Source organism: Phocoena sinus, chromosome 3 (genome assembly GCF_008692025.1).
Source record: "Phocoena sinus isolate mPhoSin1 chromosome 3, mPhoSin1.pri, whole genome shotgun sequence".
NCBI lineage: Eukaryota > Metazoa > Chordata > Mammalia > Artiodactyla > Phocoenidae > Phocoena > Phocoena sinus.
In genome coordinates this window covers 28,068,458-28,092,105 of record NC_045765.1, presented here as the reverse complement: position 1 = coordinate 28,092,105, position 23,648 = coordinate 28,068,458, and the positions used below count along the sequence as shown (strand labels likewise).

At 37.4% G+C, this 23,648-nt stretch overlaps 1 protein-coding gene across 1 annotated transcript; it reads right to left on the bottom strand.

The window, feature by feature from the left end:
* Positions 1-807: 807 nt before the first annotated feature.
* PANK3 (pantothenate kinase 3) lies at positions 808-22,514 on the bottom strand. The gene is made up of 7 exons (XM_032626422.1): positions 22,344-22,514; positions 16,587-16,939; positions 13,699-13,952; positions 12,031-12,207; positions 10,638-10,761; positions 8,376-8,501; positions 808-6,896 (listed from the first exon to the last, which is right to left on the bottom strand). The coding sequence occupies exons 1-7, from the start codon at positions 22,369-22,371 to the stop codon at positions 6,846-6,848; spliced, it is 1,113 nt and encodes a 370-aa protein (XP_032482313.1). The 5' UTR covers positions 22,372-22,514; the 3' UTR covers positions 808-6,845.
* Positions 22,515-23,648: the final 1,134 nt, after the last annotated feature.

The window sequence follows — 23,648 nt, the reverse complement described above, 5'->3', positions numbered from 1 at the left end:
AAATCTAATATTTCCACACCAAACTCGTAATTTTTCCCTTAGTCACTGTCTCACACTTTTTTCATCCTACTGAAAATTTTTTTTTAAAACAAAGGGTATGTACCTTCACAAGTTACCTGGTCATCTTCATGTTTTCAACCATTCCTATATGCCCGGAGTCTAGACAATCAGTTTGAAAACTCAGAAGTCAATTTTCCAACTTAATTCCTCACATATTACGGAACACCATCGAAGCTTTTAGAACAACGCTAACAGACGTTGTCTATTAAAAGCAAAGAAACGAAGTTTTGGTTTAGAGAAAAGCGTGTGTGACATAACCCTTAACAAACTGTGGTAAGAAAGTACCGCACATGTTCTGGCATCTCTGCTGGGAGCGCATCTAAGGGCCACTCTGCTGTCAACATCCATTTCTGGCATAGGACACCATGGCCTCGGTTCAAGGAAAAGCAAAGCTTTTCACATGTTAATAAACGTAAGGCTTAAATTTCAGGAAGGTTTGCACTGCACCTCTGCTAAACTTACATTTGTGCTTTCTAAGGCTGGGGAGAGGAAAGTGGGGAAAAACTTCAATTACATCTTATAAAGGGAGACTAGATAGATAAAGACACTTCCTCTAGAGTTAATCCACTCAATAAGTATTTTTTACTGAATGCCTTCTCTGTGCCAAGTACTGGGAATACAGAGGTGAGCAAGACTTTACGATGTCCTTTCTCTCAGTTTACACGTTCTACTATAGTCGATTTCCTTAAAACGTATTTATTTGAAGTGGAAATGTGGGAATACAATATATAAACAATAAAAAGATAACACACTAAACAACTTAACAGAATTTATTTGCAAAGTAGGAAATAAAAATCATGATTTTAACATTTATTTAGAATATGAACAAAACTAGAAAAAGTTAAAACTACAGAAAAGGTAGAGAGTACTGAAGTTGGCTCAGTGGCCATATAATACAAACAAGCAAAAACCAAGTTTCTTTCATGCAAATAAGCCTTAAGGAAAAGAGAACAGGAATGTTTATAGAACAGACCACAAGTATTTAAAAAATTTACATAAGAAACTGTACATAAATGAAAAATAAATTAGACAATTTACAAGAAATGTTTTATAGGTTATAATAGGCTATAACTTAGTTTATTATGAATAAAATTTGTAGCACATCATACATTTTTACATCACAGATTCAGTGTTAGAATAATTCCAACATGACAGAGCTCAGACTTGGCAAGAACAATGCAATAGATAGAATAAGGCAACTTAAACGGAGATGGCTTGTATAAGTAAAATTAACACAAACATTTTCTAGGTATGATTTGATCTGTAACTGGGCAGAATTAAGACAAATGCCACTCAATTTCAGTTAAAAAGTCAAAGCTTCACTGTAGTTCAAATAAAAAGTCAAAGCATACAATGTATTAAAAAAATGATAAAACCATCTTAACCTGACTTACATCCATGTTCCATTAATCGTATTTAAGACAAGGAGACCAGAATATTAATGTTAGGTCTATAAAGTTATCTTTTGTTTCTAAATGTAAACTAAAAAGGGCACCTCAGAAAAAAAGTGGCAGATTTCAAAATGGCTTAATACTTGTGACAGCTATCAACTGTGCCAAGTATGAGATCCGTATGATTCAGAGACACAACATAAAGCTAAAATGATCTCAAACTAGCTGCATTATTTATGTATATTTTACCAATTATACAAAACTGAAATGCTTTCTTTGAAAGCTACTGGAACTGTAGGTACTGCAATGTATGAAAGATGTTGAGAAATAGAAAAAAAATCAGCACTATCTTAGACTTGAAATTTAGTTGCACATTTATACAATTCAAAACCTTGGATTTTAACTTTATTCACTCCTTTGAAAAATACATTCCTCATTAGTTCTTTTAAACACAAAATTACTGGCTGCTACAGCAAAAAGACTGAAAATCTAAAAAGAGAAACTAGTCTTTTGACTACACAAAGAGCCAGAATGTAAAGATTCTGTTTTTTTTCTTAAGGAAAAAGAAAACTGATTTCCTCTCAAACACATCATTCAGTACCAACTGTAGTACCTGAAGTCCCAACATCAACTCACTGCTACATTTATTAAGCTGGAAGTATCAGACGCGTGTACAATCGGATTATTCTCAGGCAATCCTAAGGATAAAGGTATTTTAGGTCTTTACCATACTTGATGTAGATGACTACAATTCATGATATTTCAACTCACTTAGAGAGAATTAAAGTTGTGTTTTATAAATCCCACTATGAATTGTGTTAGACAAAGGCAATAATTCTAGGAGGGGTTTATCCCACATCTATCCCAACTCACAATGATCAGAAATAAGAAACAGCTTAAAGAAAAGGGCTATTAAAAAAATCCCAAATATATCTAACATTCAAACATCCATAAATTTAGTGGTATGTTTCTTTTTGTACAATGGAAAAGTTATAATGCCCATATAATTTTGAAGTTATAGCACAATAAAAATTCCAGATAGCTTTACAGATTAAAGCGCGCGCACACACACACACACACACACACACACACACACACACACACACACACACCCTTCATATTACTTTAAGGTATATCTACTACTTGGCCATTACAGGCAATAACAAAACATTATGAGAGAATAACTAATACCATTCTATGGTGAGAATCCAAAAGCTAGTACCTCTCAACATATATCAACACAAATAAAATGAACTCTAAAACATGATGCCACATATCTGAACAAATTGTTTCTGTCACTTCAAATGCTGCCATGAATGGAGCAACTAACTGTATTTTGGGACAGTCTGCTTTTCATGGAACCCCTGTTTTCAATAGGCTATTAAAATACCTCAAAGGAAGAAAAATAATTACTCACTTTTTGGGGTCTTTGCTCATCAGTTACTAGGCTCAGTAGAAATATAAAGCTACGTTCTCAAATATTGAAAACAGGCAGTAATATAGATAAAGAACATTACTTTCTGAGATTATCTGATGACAGAAACAAAGTTGGCTGAATTCCTTCTCTATTAGAATAAAACACCCTAAAATAAACAAGCTTATTGGGAAAATAGATCATTGACATTTCATGGCAAATCATGTTAAATAAGGTCAAAGGGTATTGTTACAAAAGTGCAGTATGTTTCTAATATTTTGTTTATACATACCACAAAACAGTAAGTTAAATGCAAAATAACACGTACTCATTTTTCCGGTGATCATCCAGTTTTTACATGGCTTTAGAAGAGAAAAAGTTTCTAAACTACATTCTCAAATGCAACAGACTAAAAAGCATAAAGTGCTCAATAGAGAAAAAACAAAATATTAAAATATGAAACATTTTGCATATAACAAGCAGAGTGGTTATAAAGGACATTTGGAAACTACTGCCTTGCTAAGCTTTCCACCCAAACACGCGACCTTAGAAATCAAGGCAAGATGCCTTGATTCAAGGCAAGATGGACTGCTCTTAGAAGGCAGGAGTACCGCTGGACATAGAGGAAAACCTTTTCCCTTTGAGCTGCCTCATTTTTCTTACAGAAGTGGACTTTCAGGAACTGGTACTGAGAATACAACAATCACATCTGCACGCAAAGGTAAAAAACTCAGGAATCTTCACAGTCTAATATTTGGCAAACAATCTGAACCTCTAGAAGGACTGTCAAGACGCCACATATATTACTGGCAATAGCGCTAACTTTACCTAAACGAAGAGTCCACCTATTTAAACCAGAGTAGCTGAGCAAGGAACGCCCTTGTCAATAGGCAAGGAAGTCTACTAGTACTTTTGTCTTTGGAGAAGTTGGGGTGTAGAATTGAAGGCCATTAGTTCTCAAAGTCTCTCTGGTTAAAAGGCAGTCTTCTGGGGGTACGGATGGTGGTAGTGGTGGTGGAAAGTTCTAGACCTTGTGTTCTTTACCAACTGGCCCAAGCAAACTGATAGTGATCCTTGCGTTTGAAAATGTTATTTTTTAAAATGAAAATTAAATCCACCAAGTTATAAACAAGATTCTCCTTGTGTGTACAGAACTCAATGAAGAATTAAAAAGGTTTCTTTTTAGTCCTTGAGAATTGGCTTCTCAAAGTTCAATTAGATAAGGTGTGTGTGTGGGGTTAAGTCTTTGGAATCATCAAATTTACTGCAGCAAAGGAAATATACATTCTGAAAATTGACGTGGATGCTCAGGATGTCTTGGGCAACTTTATTAGTATCATTAGAAAAACGATACCTGCTACAATGAGATGGCAGGATGCAATGTAAGATGTTTTTTGGAATGGTCAGAAATACAGTTTGTCTGAATAAAATAAACTAGGCCAAATGAGGTATTTCTTATCCCTCTTTACGTATTTAAAAAATAAGGTTCTCACGTGTTCCCTCTCTAACATTCTTTAAAAAGTCCAGATTCAAATTTAAGTTTTAATGAATATATGATAGTGTTCATTTTTAAGAGCTAGTTCTAGAAACTACACTAATACAGTAACCACTACCCAAACGTGGCTACTGAGAACCTGAAATGTGGTTAAATTGAGTTGTGCTGAAAGTGTAAAATAGATACTGATTTTGAAGACTAGGTAGCAACAATCCCCCAACCCAAAAAAAACCCTAAATAACTTTTTATAATGATTACATGTTGAAATGATAACACAGCTATACTGGGTTAAATAGAAATATATAATTTAAATGAATTTCACCTGTTTACTTTTTAAATATGTCTGCTAGAAAACGCAAAATTACATGTTGCTTACGTTTATTTCTATTAGACAGCACTGTTCAAGAACATAAGAGCTCTGAAGCTGATTGGGATTAGAACCAAACCTATTTACCACTCTATGCTTATTCAAGCATTTTCCTGGGATCATAATAAAAAACTAGAATCTTGGCAGCCTTCATCCCAATTCTGTGTTCTTATTAGAAATACTTATTAGAATTACTCCAGTAATTCTAGATTGTACAAGAGAAAAACCAAGAGCTTTTCTCACAGTGGTGAGATAGCTGCTCACTTTATATGCATTTTAGCAGGTAACTTCAGTTTCAAAAGACAAAAAGTATGAATCATAGTCCCAAATTAACCAAAGTATTGATCAAATTAACTTGTATATACTTTTACCATTCCATTTCCTTCTTGACGACAGCCCCAAACCTATAACTGCTGACGTACAGTTTGCCACAGGTATAAAATTTGAAGTTATCATTTAAAAGCAAAACCTTCTTGTACAGATGCCCAATCATGCAATTCTAAAATAAATTAAAAATATAGCTTTTGGCTGAAATATCTAGTCACGAAAATGGAAACATTTAGTAAGAAAATGTTTAAACACTGTAGGTTTTCAAAATGACCACTGACTGACATGAATTCAAAGTTCTAAATATTCTACATTCTAAAAATTACCTTCACATGCTTTTCCCTCTGAACATAACTACAGGGAGAAATATCTTTATCAAGCACCACCCTCTTGAGATTCAATTGAAAATTGTTCTCTACGGAGCAAAACTGTCGTGTGAAAAGATAGCATAATACCTCTTCCTGTAATATAAAAGTTTTAAGCTCTTCAAAGTACATCCAGATTTACTGTAATTTAAGGAGGTGAACAGTTTTTCCCAATTTTCCCCGTCTTTCAACTTCCTAAACTGTAACACTCTCAAAAAACTTTGCTGAACTATTGGACCTCCAAAATGAAAGTCTGAAAAAATTTATAACATTATAAAAAATGACTTCAAAATATAGAATAAATTCCAAGGCAAAAGGATTTACAAATTTTGGAACTATAATGCTTTTATTACCAGAATGTACGAAACACTGATCCTTTTATAATTCTGCAATACTGCCTCAGATTCCCAGTTTCAAAACAACTCATCTTTTAAATTTCCATAACATAATCATTAGAACAAATGATTTTGCTGCTGTTCACAGTAGAAGACAGTCTTTAGCTTTGATGGTTCAGACCTAATTAAACAGAAATGGCTAACTTTGGGCCTAAGATAAATGTGGTATAGAGAGAAGAGCACAGAACCCTACCAATACACATAAACCATACTCCATTCAAATAGTCCTGGGACCTCACTGAACGGACTTTCAAATAAGTAATTAAGCCTCCAATTAAAAAACATTTTAAAATGTACTATCTGATAAACTCAAAATACAAAAAATGCAGTATCACCAATTATGTGCATTTTCTAGGATTCATTTTAAAATTCAGGCTAATGTTTAACAACAGTATTTCAATTAAATTATGGCATTTGAAAAAGGTTACACTTCTGGGGAAGGAGCACATAAACATGATTTTTGGGAGGAGATATGTTTGGAAAACAACAGTAACGAATAATTAATATTGCTTTAACATTTCTAAAATCATATAAAAATGATCATCTTTGATTGCCATTTCAGTAAGTTTCGATACAGGGTATGTTACTGTCCACTTACTAGTAACCAAAACACACATAGAACAGACTTGTAACAAATATTCAGAATCAATTCTTTTCATGAGATAGACATTTCTGAGACTTTAAGATTCATGTTTGAACATACAGTACTGCAATGTTGGCTACATAAAATAAAATAAATAGAAAATCTTTTTCAGAGGAAGCTCATTAATCAGAGGCTGTATTGCATTTAAGGATTTAACACTGGCTATATACAGGAGGGAAAGCATTTCACTTAGAAATACTTCACATTACTGGAGCTCTCTTTTTAATATGGCAACATATAGCAGCTTACCATTCTGATACTTAAAAATCAACAGGAATAGTGCTACTCTTTCATCCTTTGGTTCCCAGTGACAAATAATGCAGTAATAACACCTCTGGTTTTCAGTTCCTCTTGAATGACATTTATTAACAGAGAGAAACTCGATGCTTTAGCTGAAATTTGGCAGCCCAAGAAGTGCACCAACTGCTCCAAAATATCCCTGCATAATTTAAAAGCAATTATTAATGCAGTGCAGCTTCTAAATGAACATGTAATATTAACCACTATTAAGAACACATACTTGTGTATAATCTACTTAAGAACATTGATTCAGAAAGCTACCAATTTGTGTCATCAGTTATGGTAAAAAAAAAATTTTTTTTTAAACTGTATTCTCAATATATACAACTTTTTTTTTGTAACTGAATTCCATGTTTAATTGCTCAATATTTCAATCAACAGTCTACTTTAAACAATCTAAGTTTTCTGGTAGTGTATATTCTTCATATATTACAAATTTGGGGTTGACCAATAAGTTTGTTCAGGTTTTTCCTTAAGATGTTGCAGAAAAACCTGAACAAACTTTCTGGCCAACCCAATACATATATATGTATATGTTTTTGTATTATAATTGAAGCTAAGCATTTTCTAGTTAATTATATATACCTTTGAAATACATATTTTTTTTTATAAAGAGTGGCTGTTAGAAAAAAAAAAAAAAAAAAAAAAAGAGTGGCTGTTAGACACTAAAGCTTCTAGGACTATTGCAATTCTGGCTCCCCTCCCCTTTCCTGAAGAAAATTCCTTTGGCTCTGCCTGCCATTCCCACAGCACAGGACACGCCAGGTGGAGCTGCACAAGAGTACACATTCTGACCTCTACAGCGAGAGCAGTGACAATGACACATCATGGAAGCTCGTAAGAGCAGAACAAATACTCAGAATCTGTATTATTAAAATGCTTAATAAAATATTCACTTGACCACAAATAATTCAAGCTAAGTTTACTTAATCCAAAACATTTTGTGAACTGATACTTGCTCCAATCAGAATTTAACTGGATATTGTGATTGAATAGGAAAAAAAAAATCTCAAAGAATAAACTCCGAAATGTTAACAGTGGTTACCACTGGAGGTGGGGGTGAGGCTGTGGTGGGAGGATTAAGGAGATTTTCATTGCTAAATCATATATATTTTTATTGTTCATATTTAACATTTGTTCTCTCAGGGGAGGACAAAAAAAGAAAGAGGGAATTCCCTGGCGGTCCAGTGGTTAGGACTCTGTGCTCTCACTGACAAGGGCCCGGGTTCAACCCCTGGTTGGGGAGCTACTACTAATATCCCACGTGAGGCACGGCCAAAAAACAACAATAAAAAACAAAACAAACAAACAAAAGAAAACAATTTAACAAAACAAACCCACTAAGTACACAAGCAGCCCCATTATTTAATGAGCTCACAGACCTGATACTGCTCTCTCTTTTTCCGAAGAACTGTGAGCTTCTCATCTTAATGGGATGTCTGCCAGGTTACAAAAATGCCCACCCCCTAACTCAAACTGAAGTGAGGGAATCAATATACTATTTACGTAAATCGCAGTTTTATACTTCACTTATAAAGTACCTGGCAAGGAACAATATATGAAACTGCATTTAAAAGCATGCTATTAAAATTCACAAAACTTTATTTTCGTATCATACCTCATGCTCTAGAAACAATGCTTTCAGTTGACCTTTTGACCAATAATCCAGTGCATATGCCAAAAGTTTCATCGAGAGAGTATTGACACGTAAAAAGTTTCCAACAAAGACAACTCTGTTTATTTTCTAACAGAAAAGAACAAAGAAAATGACTTGAAAAAAGAATTATCAAGTAGATTTTACAATACAATACAGTTTATAAGATCTCTACTTACAAATATAAACAACTACTACCTTTTTTTAGTGCCTACTACATTCCTGGTATATGCCTTCATAATCCTGAATATTTAAAAATTAGTTTAGGACATGTCACTACACTTGTCAAAACCCATAGAATATACACTAAGAGTGACCCCAAATGTAAACTATGGACTCTGAGTGATGATGTGTCAATGTAGGCTCATCGATTTTAACAAATGTACCAAACTGGTGCTGGATATTGACAGTAGGGGCGGCTGTGCATCTAGGGGGTCAGTGAACTCTGTACCTTCCACTCAATTTTGCTGTGAACCTACAACTGCCCTAAAAAATAACGTCTAATTTAAAAAGAAAAGTTCTGGAAAGACCCTAGTTAAATGATTATAGATAGACTTGTTTTTGAAAATGGCCAATAAGTAATACATTTAGCAAAGAAAGTAATTTGGAGAAATATCACTGATGAGATAAAAGGAGACAAACCAAGGAAAAGTATTTTAAACGTGTTTAGGATTAAAAACAAGCTGTAAACTTGGTCAGCATTTTGCAGTTTATGCTCAGTAATGACACAGAAACCGTGGACTTTATCTATAGCACTGGAGAGCAAAACTGACTGGGATACTGGCATGCCCACCCAACCCCTAGGGCTTCCAGATGGAGCAACTAACATCTGTTTTGAATCTCCAAAAAACCTATTTCTACTCTCACAATAATGTAAGTACTTCTGAGTATACATTTTTGCACACTGCGTTTGAATAGCGTAAACTATGGCCTTAATTACTGTTAAGTCAATTGGCCAGTGAAAATCTGGACCTACAGGGGTAACAAAAAAGATCCCAGATTACTGTCTGCCCCCTCAAAGTGAAATATTTCCCAAAACTAGGTTAAAATGCCTGCTAGTGGCTCCCTCAACTAACTTACTACACTGTTATTAAGAAACTTCAAAGATAGTATTCTAATTTTGAATTTAGAGTAATTCAGAGGATTAATTCGAGTCTTTGCACAGTTCTCTCTGCTGGAGCCTCCCTTTCCCCAAATATCTGCACCCATGATTCTCTCACCTCCATCAAATCTTTGCCTAAGAGTCACATTTTCAACAAAGCCTTCCTTTAACTACACCCAGTTACTCAGTAATTTGTCCTCTGCCACTCTCTGGTCTACTCTCCATTCTCTTTATCTTGTTTAATTTTCTCCTTTTTAAAAACAGCATTTATCACCTAATACGGAATAATTTACTTGTTTACTACAACACTAGAATGGCTGTAAGCTCCACAAAGTCAGGGATCTTTGTTGTCTTCACTAATTTATCTCAAGTGCTCAGAACAAAACCTGGCACATGGTACTCTGTAAATATTTACTCAATGAATAAATGAATGAGTGAACAAATGAAGAATTCCTTTAAAAAGTAAAATTCCCAACACATTTATAAAGTATTTGATATTTATAAAAATTAAATGGGCAAATACCTCTATTACACAAAGGCAAAACTGTATATACAGTCTTCTTCAAATAAAATAAACCCAATTATGAGGTAAATCTAGCAGGACATGCTTTTTATAAGTATACATCATTCAAATTTCATGTGAAGAACGGTCTCAGTGCCTTCATAGCCCTGTACAATGCTGCTTGATCCATATGCAACAAGGCAGCACTGTAAAGAAGCCGAGGGCAGTAAGAAAACTTCCAAGTACTTAACTAATCAAAGGTAACACTAGCAGGAAAAAAATACCCACCCACTTTCAGTAGTAAGTTACCTCAAAACATCTTGTTGTTTACATAGAATTTTTGTTTGACAACTTAAAGATATTTAGGTTGTATATTTCTGAAAAGGTTTCTGGATAAATATGAAATGTAAATTATCTCTTTGTCCTATTTCCGGTTTGAATTATCTGCTACTTTCTTTAAAGGTAGTATCACAATTGGATAGGTAACATATATTAATGAATCTTGGGATTTAATGGATTAAGAGATCTCGATCCTATGAGGCCTCCTTAAGGAATACGAAGAAGCCTGCTACATGTACATAAAACTCCAACTCACATTTTTCATATAATTAATTTTTTTTACCTCATTAACAGCACACATTCGTGCCACAGAACCAATGTTATTGGTGATAGTAACTAATGTAGCTCTTGCTAGATCTTCTTTACTAACAGATTCTCGCTTCTCCTTATAAATCATATTCCCAAAACTGCAGAGAAATGAAAAACAAAATCAAATCTGCTGATAACAAACAACATTTCATACATTTTGAGAATACAGCCTACAGATAAATCTACACATGTATAAAATAAGGTATACATGTACAAGGTTACTTCCTGACCCAATGAACTGCACGTAGGAAAATACTGGGAACACCCAAACATCTATCAAACTATAATACATTCATACAGTGAAATACCATGAAGCTGTTAATAAAAAAAAAAGGGGGGGGGGGAGAAAGGAAGGAGGGAGGGAGGGAGGAAAGGAAGGAAGGAGGGAGGGAGGAAAGGAAGGAAAAAGAGGAAGACAGAGGGTAGGGAGGGAAAGGATGAGGGAAGGAAGAGGGGAAAAAGAGAGGGGGCGGGCAGGCAAACAGACTAGGATATACTGCTGTTGTAGACTATACAGTCCTCCCTCTTATCCATGGGGGATTGGTTCCAGGACCTTCCCTGGACACCAAAATCTCTAGATGCTCAGGTCCCTTGTGTAAAATGATGTAGTATTTGCATATAACCTAGGTATATACTTTAAATCATCTCCAGATTACTTAATAACACTTAATACAATGTAAATACTATGTAAATAGTTGCCTGTGTGCAGCAAATTCAAGTTTTGCTTTTTGCAACTTTCTGGAATTATTATTTTTCCAAATATTTTCAATCCAAGGATGGTTGACTCTGTAGATGCGGAACCATGGATAAGGAGACCCGACTATACGGTATACTATATAATGGTATATAAATGTTACCTTCTAAAAGTTACCTTCTGTAAGGGGAGGATAAGGATATTTATTTGTATTTGTATAGAGAAACACTGGAAGGATACTCAAGAACTAATAAAAACAGTTTCCTATAGTGCATTCAGGGGAGACTTCTTGATGTATGTTTAATTTTAAAACGACATCAATGTTCAAAACTTAGAACTAAACTGGGTAAGAGGAAGTCCCTTACAACTTCCTGATACACTGCTTTCTAAAAACTAATCAGGCTTCCCTGGTGGCGCAGTGGTTGAGAGTCCGCCTACCGATGCAGGGGACACGGGTTCGTGCCCCGGTCCAGTAAGATCCCACATGCCGCGGAGCGGCTGGGCCCGTGAGCCATGGCCGCTGAGCCTGTGCGTCCGGAGCCTGTGCTCCGCGACGGGAGAGGCCACAACAGTGAGAGGCCTGCGTACCGCAAGAAAAAAAAAAAAAAAAAAAAAAAAAAAACCAAAAAACCTAAATAAGCAACTTTAATTACAATGTAAATGTTAAACTTACCTAGATGCTACAGCCCAACCAGGCAGACCAAATCTTTCATAATCTCCTCCGTAAATATCACGGACCAGCTTGTCAGCTTGGGTGCTGTCACCTTTGGATGCCATTTCAAGAGCCTCTTCAAAACTTTCACAGCCAGTCAATAAACTACATAAACCAAGAAAGGTACCCCCTCCAAGGCTAAAGAAAATAAAGAAACTTGGTAAGTTGCATTTACACACTGTATTCTTTCTCCAAAGTAAAAGGATGGAGCACTCATTTATTCAATAAACACATGGATAGATATTGCTAAACCTAAGAAAAGCACATAGCAAAACCAAATTTGTCAAATCAAAGAATAAACCAAAGGAAAAAAAATGTCATCGTGTAAACAACATGACACAGAAGACCTTTTGTATCTTCTAGTATCTTCACCTGATACCTTAACACTTTGTAATTGCTAAAAATAAATGTTTTTGTGGGCATGAAAAAGGAGTGCTAAAAGTTAATACTGTACAAATTAAAAGGAGAAAAATTGTAATTCTAAATGGTTTCCAGGAAACAATTTTGTGAAAGGCCTATTTACTTAGCCTGGTAAGGCTGAAATCAACTCAATGTGATACATTAACATTTACATGACTCCAGTGTGGATACAGAGAGGACATTTATGTCAGGTTGGTCATCATGTTAAAGACAGAAATTAACTTGGTTCTATTATTCTTTTGGATATGCTCAAAATGAAATTATGCCACTCTAGCCCCTAAAATCAAAACCTTTGCTCCCTAGTCTCACCTAAATTTCTAACAGGTTCTATTCCTGAATCACTGTTGGAATTTAGACTGAATTTCTGTCTTTTTGAATTGACTGAAGTAGGTAGTACTTCTCTGTAATTCTTTGGCATAGAGTTTCAACGGAGGTAGACTTTTCAGCCACCACAGAAATAAAATACTAATTAAATTTAAGTATTATTCAAATAGGAGTACTACATTAAAATTAAAATGAGTTTTTTTCAGGACTTCCCTGGCAGTCCAATGGTTAAGAGTCTGTGCTCCCAACACAGGGAGCACAGGTTTGATCCCTGGTTTGGGAACTAAGATCCCATATGCTGCAGAGCGTGGCCAGAGTTTTTCTCACAAATCAATCTAATTTAAAGCATCCTAAAATCTTTCTTCCCCAATTAAGTAAATAGGAGCCTCCAGCTTCCTTAAAAGGTGATAAAGTACATATTGGAATCATAAGGAAAAATTTTAAATCTCATTTCACATTCATATTCCAGGTATTAAAGAAAAGAGTTCATGTTAAATTCATCCTATATGAATTTATTACAATGTTGCCAAATACTCCACTTAAGTGTGAATCACATAAGAATGTTTCAAGCTTTAGGCTTAAATATATCTATATAAAAATGAGAAAAATGCTTTGGAAAATTAAAATGTTATTGGAATCACTCCAGCTAAAAATTCACTCTTTTCATTATGGAAATTTTGATGCCAAATGATGCTAACCAAATATAAACATTTAATGATTTTAGCTTGAGTCTACACACATGCCTTATAAAAAAGTATTATCTGCAACACTTTAACTTATACTTACACATCTACATTTTTAGCTGTTGCACAATACACATTAGATTTCACAATTTCTGTGTAGAAAACAATATGAATGTTGCCTTAAGAACAAAAAGGTTACTACCTTGTCCCAGTTACTCGTTTATAGTTGTCTTTGGAATGGACTGCTAAAATACTGACTCCCGAACCAATGTTTACTACCAGAAGTGGATAGGGATCATCCAGGTTGAAAGGCATCTTTTGGCATCTCTCAGGTTCTGAGGCATTAGCAAAATAATAGCACTCTGCTTGTCCATTGAAACTGACAGAATCTATATACAGCAAGCCCTTTACAAGGCAGTCAAGTTCATCCAGTTTGTGCAGGTGGAGGTTTCCAATCTGTAAAAACACACCAAAGCGAGTTTTATAAAGTGAACAAAGGAACGCATTCAAAATACTTGACTCGACTATGCCATATAATTTCCATGTACTTTACAAAACTTCAAAATCATTTGCAACCCATACGTTTTCACTTGTTTTCTTTTGTGTCAAAATCTCTTAGGGACTTCATTTAGTCCTGTGGTTCTCAGTGGTGGTGGTATTACTTCTAGAGGCGTTTTGGAAATCTGTGGGGACTTTTTAGTTTTCACAAAGATGGGGAGGAGGAGAGAATCAAACTAACATTTACTAGGCAGGGACTTGGGGTGCCAGACATCCGCAATGGGTGTGGCAGTTATGCAAAAAAAAGTTAACCCTTCCCTGTATTACCTTTGAACATTACGACAGACATTTTTGTAGGCAGCAGTAGGAAAATTCATTTATAATTATCTGAGCCTATGAAAACAGGAAGTATTTTATCTATATGTGTATAGACACAAGGTATTCTTTTTTTTTTTTTTTTTTTTTTTTTTTTTTGCGGTACGCAGGCCTCTCACTGTTGTGGCCTCTCCCCTTGCAGAGCACAGGCTTGGGACACGCAGGCTCAGTGGCCACGGCTCACGGGCCCAGCTGCTCCGCGACATGTGGGATCTTCCCGGACCGGGGCACGAACCCGTGTCCCCTGCATCGGCAGGCGGACTCTCAACCACTGCGCCACCAGGGAAGCCCGACACAAGGTATTCTTTACGTGGTTGTAATACATACTAAATTTGCTAGAAACGCAACCACCACATAAAGTGAGGAAGTGTTGTACTTTTTACTGTTTGGAACTTTACCTTGTGTTGTTTAGCATCTTCGAAAGTTATGTCACAACAGCAATACCACTTATGGTATTTGATTCTCCAATAAAACATACCTTATCAATCTTAGCATTTGTGGCTTTAGAAATTAAGTTCAATCTATGCACATACAAGCATCTAAATCTGACTACTTCACTATGCCCTCTTGTGTGATCATACCAGAGAATCTACCTACTGATATATAAATACCTTAATTTCCTGTCTTTATATTATAGTTTGGGTACTAATGTGAAATCATTAAATTCATTTCAGGTTAGTAAAGAGTATATTATAAAATATTTACTATAAAGGATCTCAGCTTAGATAAGCTTTTCAATTCTCTAAGGACTTATTAGGTATCACTCCCCCTTGTGTTCCCATGGCATCTCTTTTCATAGCAATAGTATTAATTATAATGCATCGTACTTCTTAATTATAATGCACTGAACTTATAGTTCACTTAAATGTGTGGTCTAGGATACTGCACTCTTTGAGAGCTAAGTCTGTGTCTTATTCCTAGCTGACTTCTCAGTGCCTAGCACAATACCTAACACAAACTAAATGTTCAAATATTAGCTTAATAAATGATTGAGCACCAACAAAAACAAATACTATAAAACTTCGTCACTAGAAAATATCAATACTTCTTAAAAAAAACTTAGAACTCCGTAATTTGAATACCAGTGTCTCCAAACAATGGCCAGGTCAGAGCTGGCTTCAAGGACACTGCTTTTGGCAAACACTAAATATCACGCATCCAAAAAAACTGGTTTCGAATTTATGGTCAGATTACTCAATAAACTGAATACAAATCAGTATTACTCATCATAAAATTTTTTAATAAAAACTACCCCAAATTACAAGGTATTCACTTCAGTGAGCCATATAAGTGATCGCTTATGTTCTAGATTTTCTTATGTGAATCTGAGAAACTAAATGGTCCACATGCATATTTTCAAGAAAAACAAATTGCAGCAAATCCAAGTATAAACTTTTTTTTTTCTTTTGCGGTTCATGGGCCTCTCACTGTTGTGGCCTCCCCCGTTGCGGAGCACAGGCTCTGGACGCGCAGGCTCAGCGGCCATGGCTCACGGGCCTAGCCGTTCCGTGGCATGTGGGATCCTCCCGGACCGGGGCACGAACCCATGTCCCCTGCATCAGCAGGCGGACTCTCAACCACTGCGCCACCAGGGAAGCCCTAAACTTTTTAATCTTTATTCTAATGGGAAGGACTGGACACTTGGCAAACCCCTACTAGCACAGAGATCGACGCTTACATAATCCGCCTGCCACATCCAAATGACCCCCTTCAAGACAAACATGGTAGGGTCAATGTTATAAAAATCCAAGGAAAAAGGGCTAATAGGGACTTTCATTCAGGTGTCTATTAATCAAAAGATACAGGTTTCAGTTAGGGTTTGGGAAGATGGTGGCCTTAGGAGAGATGGCTGGATAATACTCAAAAAAACAAGCAAACACAGGATAACAATAGTGCAAATATTTCAAGCCCCATTTATATCTGGCTTTGCACACTGCCAAATTCACTGAAGTCTGCTTTTACTGTAGCTTTGTAGCAGTTCCTAAACTTTGCAGGTTTTACTCCATATTATGTACGACAGGCCCAACTCTGGGCAGTTTTTACTCATTGTATAAAGGTGTTTAAATGCTCCAATCAAAAGTAAGTCATGAATACATACTTCCCCTGTATCAGCAGGGGGAACTAGTCTAAGAAACATTATCAGACAGAAAACGAGCCTCATACTTTAAAAACTGAAGAGAATGGGTACCGATTTTTGCCTGTGAGCGAAATACCTACTGTGCGAAAATCTTTTTCAAACTTGTAAGCACCACCTCCTGTAGCACATAGCACCGTGTGTAATGTTGAGAAGTTTTTATCTCTTCCCATTTGGATAAAAGTAGGCAGGTCCTGGGTTGGAAATCTGATAAAGTGCAAGTTCCCTCTCCGGCCAAAAAGTGTTAAATCTTTCAGTTCAAGGTGTACATCCCGAATACCAGTGGATCCATAGGCTACATTAGAAGTCAGATATTTCCGGATACTTTTTAAGCTCTCAACTTCTTCTTGTTCTTCCTCTGCTGTGATATCGATAGGTTCAAAATATGAGAGCTTTACCAGAGTTCCCCCGATGTCCATGCCAAACCATGGGAAAGCTATGGATAAAAAATAAATAAAAATATATATCCTGATTTTAGAAATGCAAATTAGGACCTAGTTAATTAGCCACAAGCTTCATTTACCCTGAATCATGCATTCAGTCAATAATACTTTTGAGGTAAGACAAATCTATGTGAAACTCACCCTTTTCCCTTCAAAGTGTTATTCTGTGTATTTTCTCAAAACCCGTAACTCAGCATGCCTGTGGCTGGACCAGGGCCTTTTAATTCCTGGTCTGGTAGGCATTCCTTTTCATTTATTACATATTTATCATGTGCCCCAGGAGATTAGGAAAAATTTGGACCAATTTGGTTTTAATAATAGGTCATCACCTACGGCTTGAAAATGTTTCTAAGATTTTAATGTAATAAAATTGGCCTATAATCACTTCAAGTAACCCAAGGGAAAAGTACCTCCTTAAAAAGAACATTTTTTCTTTGCTCATTAAACTTACTAGGCTTCTTTAGTGCATCTGGTTAATAAAATTAGCTGTTGATAACGCTGAAAGTAAATCTACTTGGAAACAGGCACATTTGGGGAGGTAGCATCATCTGGGTTTGGGACTTGGTGCTCTCTCACTAACTGGGCTATATGACATAGGAAAAGCCATTAACCTCTCAAATCTTAGTTTCCTTAAGGTCTGTTTCTATTCTCTGGGATCTTAATCATTATGATAGAGACTCAAAAATAATTTAATACTTAAGATACATAGATTACAAAATGCCTAACAACATGTATTTAACAGTTTATTATGTATAAGTTGTCAAGGAAATTTAGTTCCCTTTGTTTCTCATATATTGATAGTTTACTTATTTGATATGTGTGTACCATTAGAAACCGGAAACATACGATTCAACGAGAAAAGATTCGGTACATTTCTCTATGCAGGCACAATGCTTTTGTCACCTATAGATTTGTATAAACAACTAAGATGCTGAAGAAACTAAATTTTCTCAGTTTTGTTGGGCAGCTAGCAATGGAGGCCATCTTAAATAAGTAAAACACTTTTATTGATATATATGTTTTTTGGCCACGCCCCGAGGCTTGTGGGATCTTAGTTCCCTGAACTAGCGCCCTGCGCCCTGGGAGTGAAAGTGGGGGCTGCAAGGGAATTCCCAGTAACACACTTTTAAAATAAAGGAGAGGCCATTCAAGACTCACCTCACATCTAGCCTGTTAGATACGTCTATGTCTGTTCTCTTAGGGGTATCTGCTCTTAAAGGAAGAGTAACTGGAGATGCTATATTGCAGACCATGAACGTCTTGGTTACCTTAATATCCAAACTAGAACATTATAGGTCCCTTCTTTTGCATAGAGATCCTTTCAACTCGGCTGAGTTCTGGAATTCATTTCCTTATGCCAGAGAAATAATCACCATTCAAAAAGTATGGGGGAGGCAACAAGAACACAGAAGACACGTATTCTTAATTACGATCCACTCCTTTGATTTAGCAAGTGATCTAATTTCCAGTGCATTAAAGCAAATACTTATGCTTGTTATTTTGTCACTAAAATGAGAAGGGGAGGGGGCACAACACTCAAACTTTATTGATTTATGATGGAAGTACAAAGTTATTAAGGACAACCAGAGGCCCACTAATACATCCATGAGGTAAGAAAAATACCACTTTCCAAAGAAAGCAGGCAAATATCTAAATCTATATAGCTTTGCTGCTTCTGGCCAAGGGACAGGTTAAAAGTAGGTCACCAGTGCGTAAGCATCCTACTTCTTGCATACAGCCTAAACATTTCTCATTCTCTCGAGAATAAAACTCTCCACTGTCAAGGTGAGAAAAATGAACCAAAAATACATTTAAAGAACAACACATACCTTCCATAAATATAAATAAGTACTTTGATGATGGCAAATAAACATTACCTTCTACAGACTTTGAGCATTTCCTAGAATCTCTCATGATGTTTACGTGGCCTTCCAAAAAAATAGTAGCTCCTATTCTATTTCTCACCAGAGCCTAAGAGAACTGCCATTAGTTCCCCATAAGTAACAAAAATATCCAGAACCAGCATAAGCAGAGTGCTACCAAGAAATTATCTTTCCTACCAGGTAGATTAGGTGTGCAAAAGGAGAAACCCACATGCCTGATCACCTCTTTAGCCACAAGGGCAGACTGTTAATTTCTAACAAACTGCATTATAAAAGTTTGGTGTCTTGTTAAGTGTTGGTAAGAGGTAGCGGAGAAGCTTTAAGGAGCTATTTAATTGCTACTGGCCCCATGCAGATTTTAGCCCAAAGGGATCCTATGCCAAACTAGAATTTAATTGTTCTTGAGCAGAAAGAGAAACCAAATGCTGAAAATGTTCAGAAACATTGGTGGATTATTTTAAGGAACAGAATTCTAAAATGAGCATGTGCAATGGTCAATTCCAGATACTGTTCAAGTTTCCGAATAAAAGACAGTTCACTTTTCCCAATAATCATTCCGAATAAAAATGCTGTTTTAAAACAGACTAAGAAAATAAACCATACTCACACCTTCAGTATTATAATTCCTCAGAAGAACTTCAGATTTCCCCCCCCTTTGGTAAATTAGTTACATCTAAGAGAATATTAGAAACTATCACCTCCAACTGCACCTTACTACCCACTGGAAGTGATCATTCTTAAGTAATGACTCAATTTACAAACAGTTACATAGAAGCAAACGGCACACATATGCTACATACCTCTCTCTGGTCTTGACAAAAACTTCACATACCTTACTGCTTGGGTTAGCAAAGCAGACACCCAAACCTACACTGCACCAAATGAATAAATATATATACATATATTTTAAAAATCCTTTATTATCACTCTATTAATCATGTTACATGCTCTACAGGTAAGCAAAACAGAGGCTGACCCTTACCTTAAAAAATCATGTCAGTTGAGGTACAGAGGAACACCACTGCTTAGATTTTTACTAGTATTTAAGTAGCGTGAAAAACACAAGTAAAGGTAATGCAAACATTGCCACTGTTTGGGTTCTAGAAAAAAAATTTTCATTAGATTGTTTGACTTCATTCTTCTCCTGGAGTTGAATTAACACATAATTTCAAATGCTCATCTTTTAGTTATACAATTTAGAGGGTGAAACCAATTCCTTTTCTTATTTTCTGGTTAAATACAGGCATTTGGTTTATAGGCTGGTATATACTAGTGATGTATCAAAAAGCAATGTTTTCTAACACTTGGGTGAGTAACTGTAAGAAAATGTGTGAAGCCAAAGTCACTTGTGTAACTAGTATGAGATACAGTTTTTAGTTACTAGTGCTGCTCTAAGGATTAAATGATGCAATGCATGTAAAGATAGTGCTTACATACAAAGTGCTCACTAAATTTATGATTATAAAAAAAAGAAACCCTACGCAAGAACTCAAAAACAAGTGTGTCTTTAGCTAAACTGAGTGGTTTGAAACATCAGAAATAATACTTTCCAGTTATATATATTTCCATGACAGTTCATAGTTGAAATACTTTCTTTCCCACATGCAAAAGAACAAGATGTTCTTTATTTTTACTGTAAAGAGCTGAGTAGACAGTAAAGTCATCTTTTACATATAGGAAACTGGAAATGTTATTTCAGACTTCTAAGTCATATTAACTGACTGGTTTTTCAGCATAACTCTTTTAACATTAATGGTCTCACAGTGTACCCCAATATATTAATAAACAAATTACTTCTAAAAAATAGATGTTCTTTTATTTCTCAACCTAAAGTTTATTTTATAAACTCTTAATTATCATCTTTACTAGATATGAAACACCTTTGCCAGAGATGGTATTCACACCTGATTATAAGTTTGCCCAAATCCAAGTAATCAAATCGCTGTCAAGGCAAAAATAAAATAATACCATAAGGGTCAGAATATGAGCTTGTCATAGTTAAACTCATTCTACTAAATGGAAATTCCAACACAAGCAGAGAAAACCTATGTGTTGAGGGAAGATGTCCAACTGTTCTACATTACTGCATCTGTTCAAGATTCATTTAATTCACCAAATGTACAGTAAAATAGTAGTATTTCTATATTACTCTCTCATTTTAAGACTTCACATCAGTATTTCATAGACTCCTGAACGAGAACTCTTTAGCTATCTTTTTTTTTTTTTAAATCATTGTTTAAAACAATGTTTTAACTGGCAGATAAAACTACCAGATCAGAAAGGTTTGTGCTTCTCTAAGTATTTAGACTACGCCCTACAGGTGCAAAAGAAAGAACACAGGACTATGAGTCAGGTGACTTAGGGCCCTGAACCTCAGTTAGCAGAGTTGTAAAAGGTGTACAAGTTGTACAAGATGCAGCCTTGTAAAAGTTACTCTGGGGCTCAGTAAGTTCAGTTTTCCTCAGCAGTAAAATGAGAACCAAATTATCTCACATTTAAATAACAACAGTTTCTGGAGTGCTTTGGTATGTTGCCTCCCCGTGGAGGTTTTCACGACCGGACGGGCGGGCGGGAAAAGAATGTATCAGTGCTCCCGTTCTATAGCCAGAGATTTCCTAGAACTGTTGGGAGGATCACACAACACTGCAAAATGGCAAAACACCAATACAATTCTAAGACAGAAGCATGCATCCCGCATTCCTAGTCGCTCTGGAAGAATGAACTTCAAGTATCACAATCACAACGGCTGAGTGATTAAATAAGCCATTCACAGGAATAAAAGGTTTTTAAAAGGCTAAAAATAAAAGGAAGCAAATAAAAGTTGATCTACTCTCTTTCAGTATGGAAAGTTTTTTTTTTTATAAGTATAGGTTATATATAGTCGTAGAAAAATCTCTACGGGTAGTCACCAAAAGATTAATAGTGCTTAGCTCTCAGTGGCGGGAATACGGATGACTTTGATCTTTTTATCTGTTTTTTAAAAAACAAACACGAACTAGTTGTTATTCTAAACAAGTCACGGCACTTACCCACCGGTAGGTTACATGCCGTGTTTAAAAGTTCTAATTATAACAACAGAGACAACTCCCAGGAACCCACCGGGATTTCAAGGACACAAGCAGAAAGCTCAGAAATCAGTTTAAAAAAATTAAAAAAAAAAAAAAGTGGTAAATGTCCCCGCGCAACTTGACATCTGTGACAACCCATTTTCAACTTGACTTCAGAGGAAGCTGATAACTCTGGTCTCTTGCCTGCCAAACCCCAGAACAAAAATTCCCCCTTGCACCTCCCAGCTTTCAAGGAGGAAAGGCTAGGGGGCGGCAAGCGTTCGTCAACCGAGCGTAGGGGGATGGGAGGGAGCCTCGAACCGGGTGCTGCAAAGGTTCCTCCGCCCCCATCCCGTGCTGGGCGACGGCTGGGAGCGACCGGCTTCGAAGCAGGCCACCACAACAAGGGGCTTCCCGATGTGGCCCAACTTGCTCTCCCACCCGACGAGCCCAAGCCCCCATCTTACAAGGTTTCTTGGCATCCTTGATCTTCATGGCGTCGGCCTGAGGGGCGAGAGGCAGCCTCGCGTACGGCGCGCAGAGGGTTGCGGCGGAGACTCCGGAGGTAGCTGGGCCGCGCGGGGAGGCCCGGCCGGTTCCTCCCCTCGGGCCGGGCGGGGCGGGCCAAGGGCGGGGCGGGGGCGCCTGAGATTAGGCCCCGGCCCAGGGGGCGGCCCCCCCCACCCCCGCGAGGGGCGGCCGGGACCGAGCGAGCAGGGGAAGGCCGCCGGCCTCGCCGCTCCGGGGCCCCCCACCGCCGCTCCAAACAAAAGGCCCCGGTCCCCCGAGCCGCCGCCGCCGCACTGAGAAGCAGCCCGCCCAGGTCCAGCGCCCACGTGACGCGAGGGCCCCCTCTCTTCGCTCTCCGCCCGGCTGCTGGGGATTGTAGTTCCCCGGGTCGCAAGGCCCAGCTCTCAGGCTGCAGCCTTACAGATGGACTACAAAACCCAGGACGCATCGCGGGCCCTCCTCCGAGGCCCCTCCGCTTTCGGAGGTGGCCTCAGAGTGGTCCCAGAGAGAAGGGGGCGGGGCCTTAATCACGCCAGCGACGGGGCTACCAATGGTGGCTGATGTGGGCGGGCTCCCGAACGCTTGAGCTGAAGCCTCGCACCGCCGCCGAGGGAGAAGGGGAAGGCAAGTCTTTGCTGGTACTATCATGGCCGTTCTGCAAGTCGCAGACTTTGGAGGCAGAAAACCTGGTCAGTGTGCCAGGGAAAGCGGTAAATACAGGGCTGTAGAGCCGCTCTTTAGACAGACCAGTGAATACATTTGTAAATTAAAGTCATTCACGAAGGAATCCCCTTGCTTAATAGAGACACCGCGAGTGCTGGAGTTGGAATGATGATGATAGTAATGGCAATAGCAATAATAGGTAACATTTATTGAATGCTTACCAGGTCCCAGGCACTCTGCTGAGCTCTTTTGGGGAATTATTTGATTTAATTAAGTAACTTTGTGAAGTGCGTGCAATTATTATCTATCACTCCTTTTGAAGATGGGACAGGAACTGAGAAGTCACTTGGGAACACATGCCCTTTGCCGCAGTTCCTTGGTCCCCTCAGGGGCCCTGTAGCCCAGCTCCCTCCTTCCAAAGGGGAAGTTGATCCCCAGAAAAGAAAATTAGGTGCTACAGTTCTCCCTCCTTTCCCTGTGCCTGCTAGATTCTGAGTTCTCTAGCTGGAATGGGAAGGGACAGCACTGGGAGCTCTTCTCCTGGCCTCCCCTCCCCCAATTAGCTGACCAGGAATTTAGTGACTTTGGCAATAGATGGT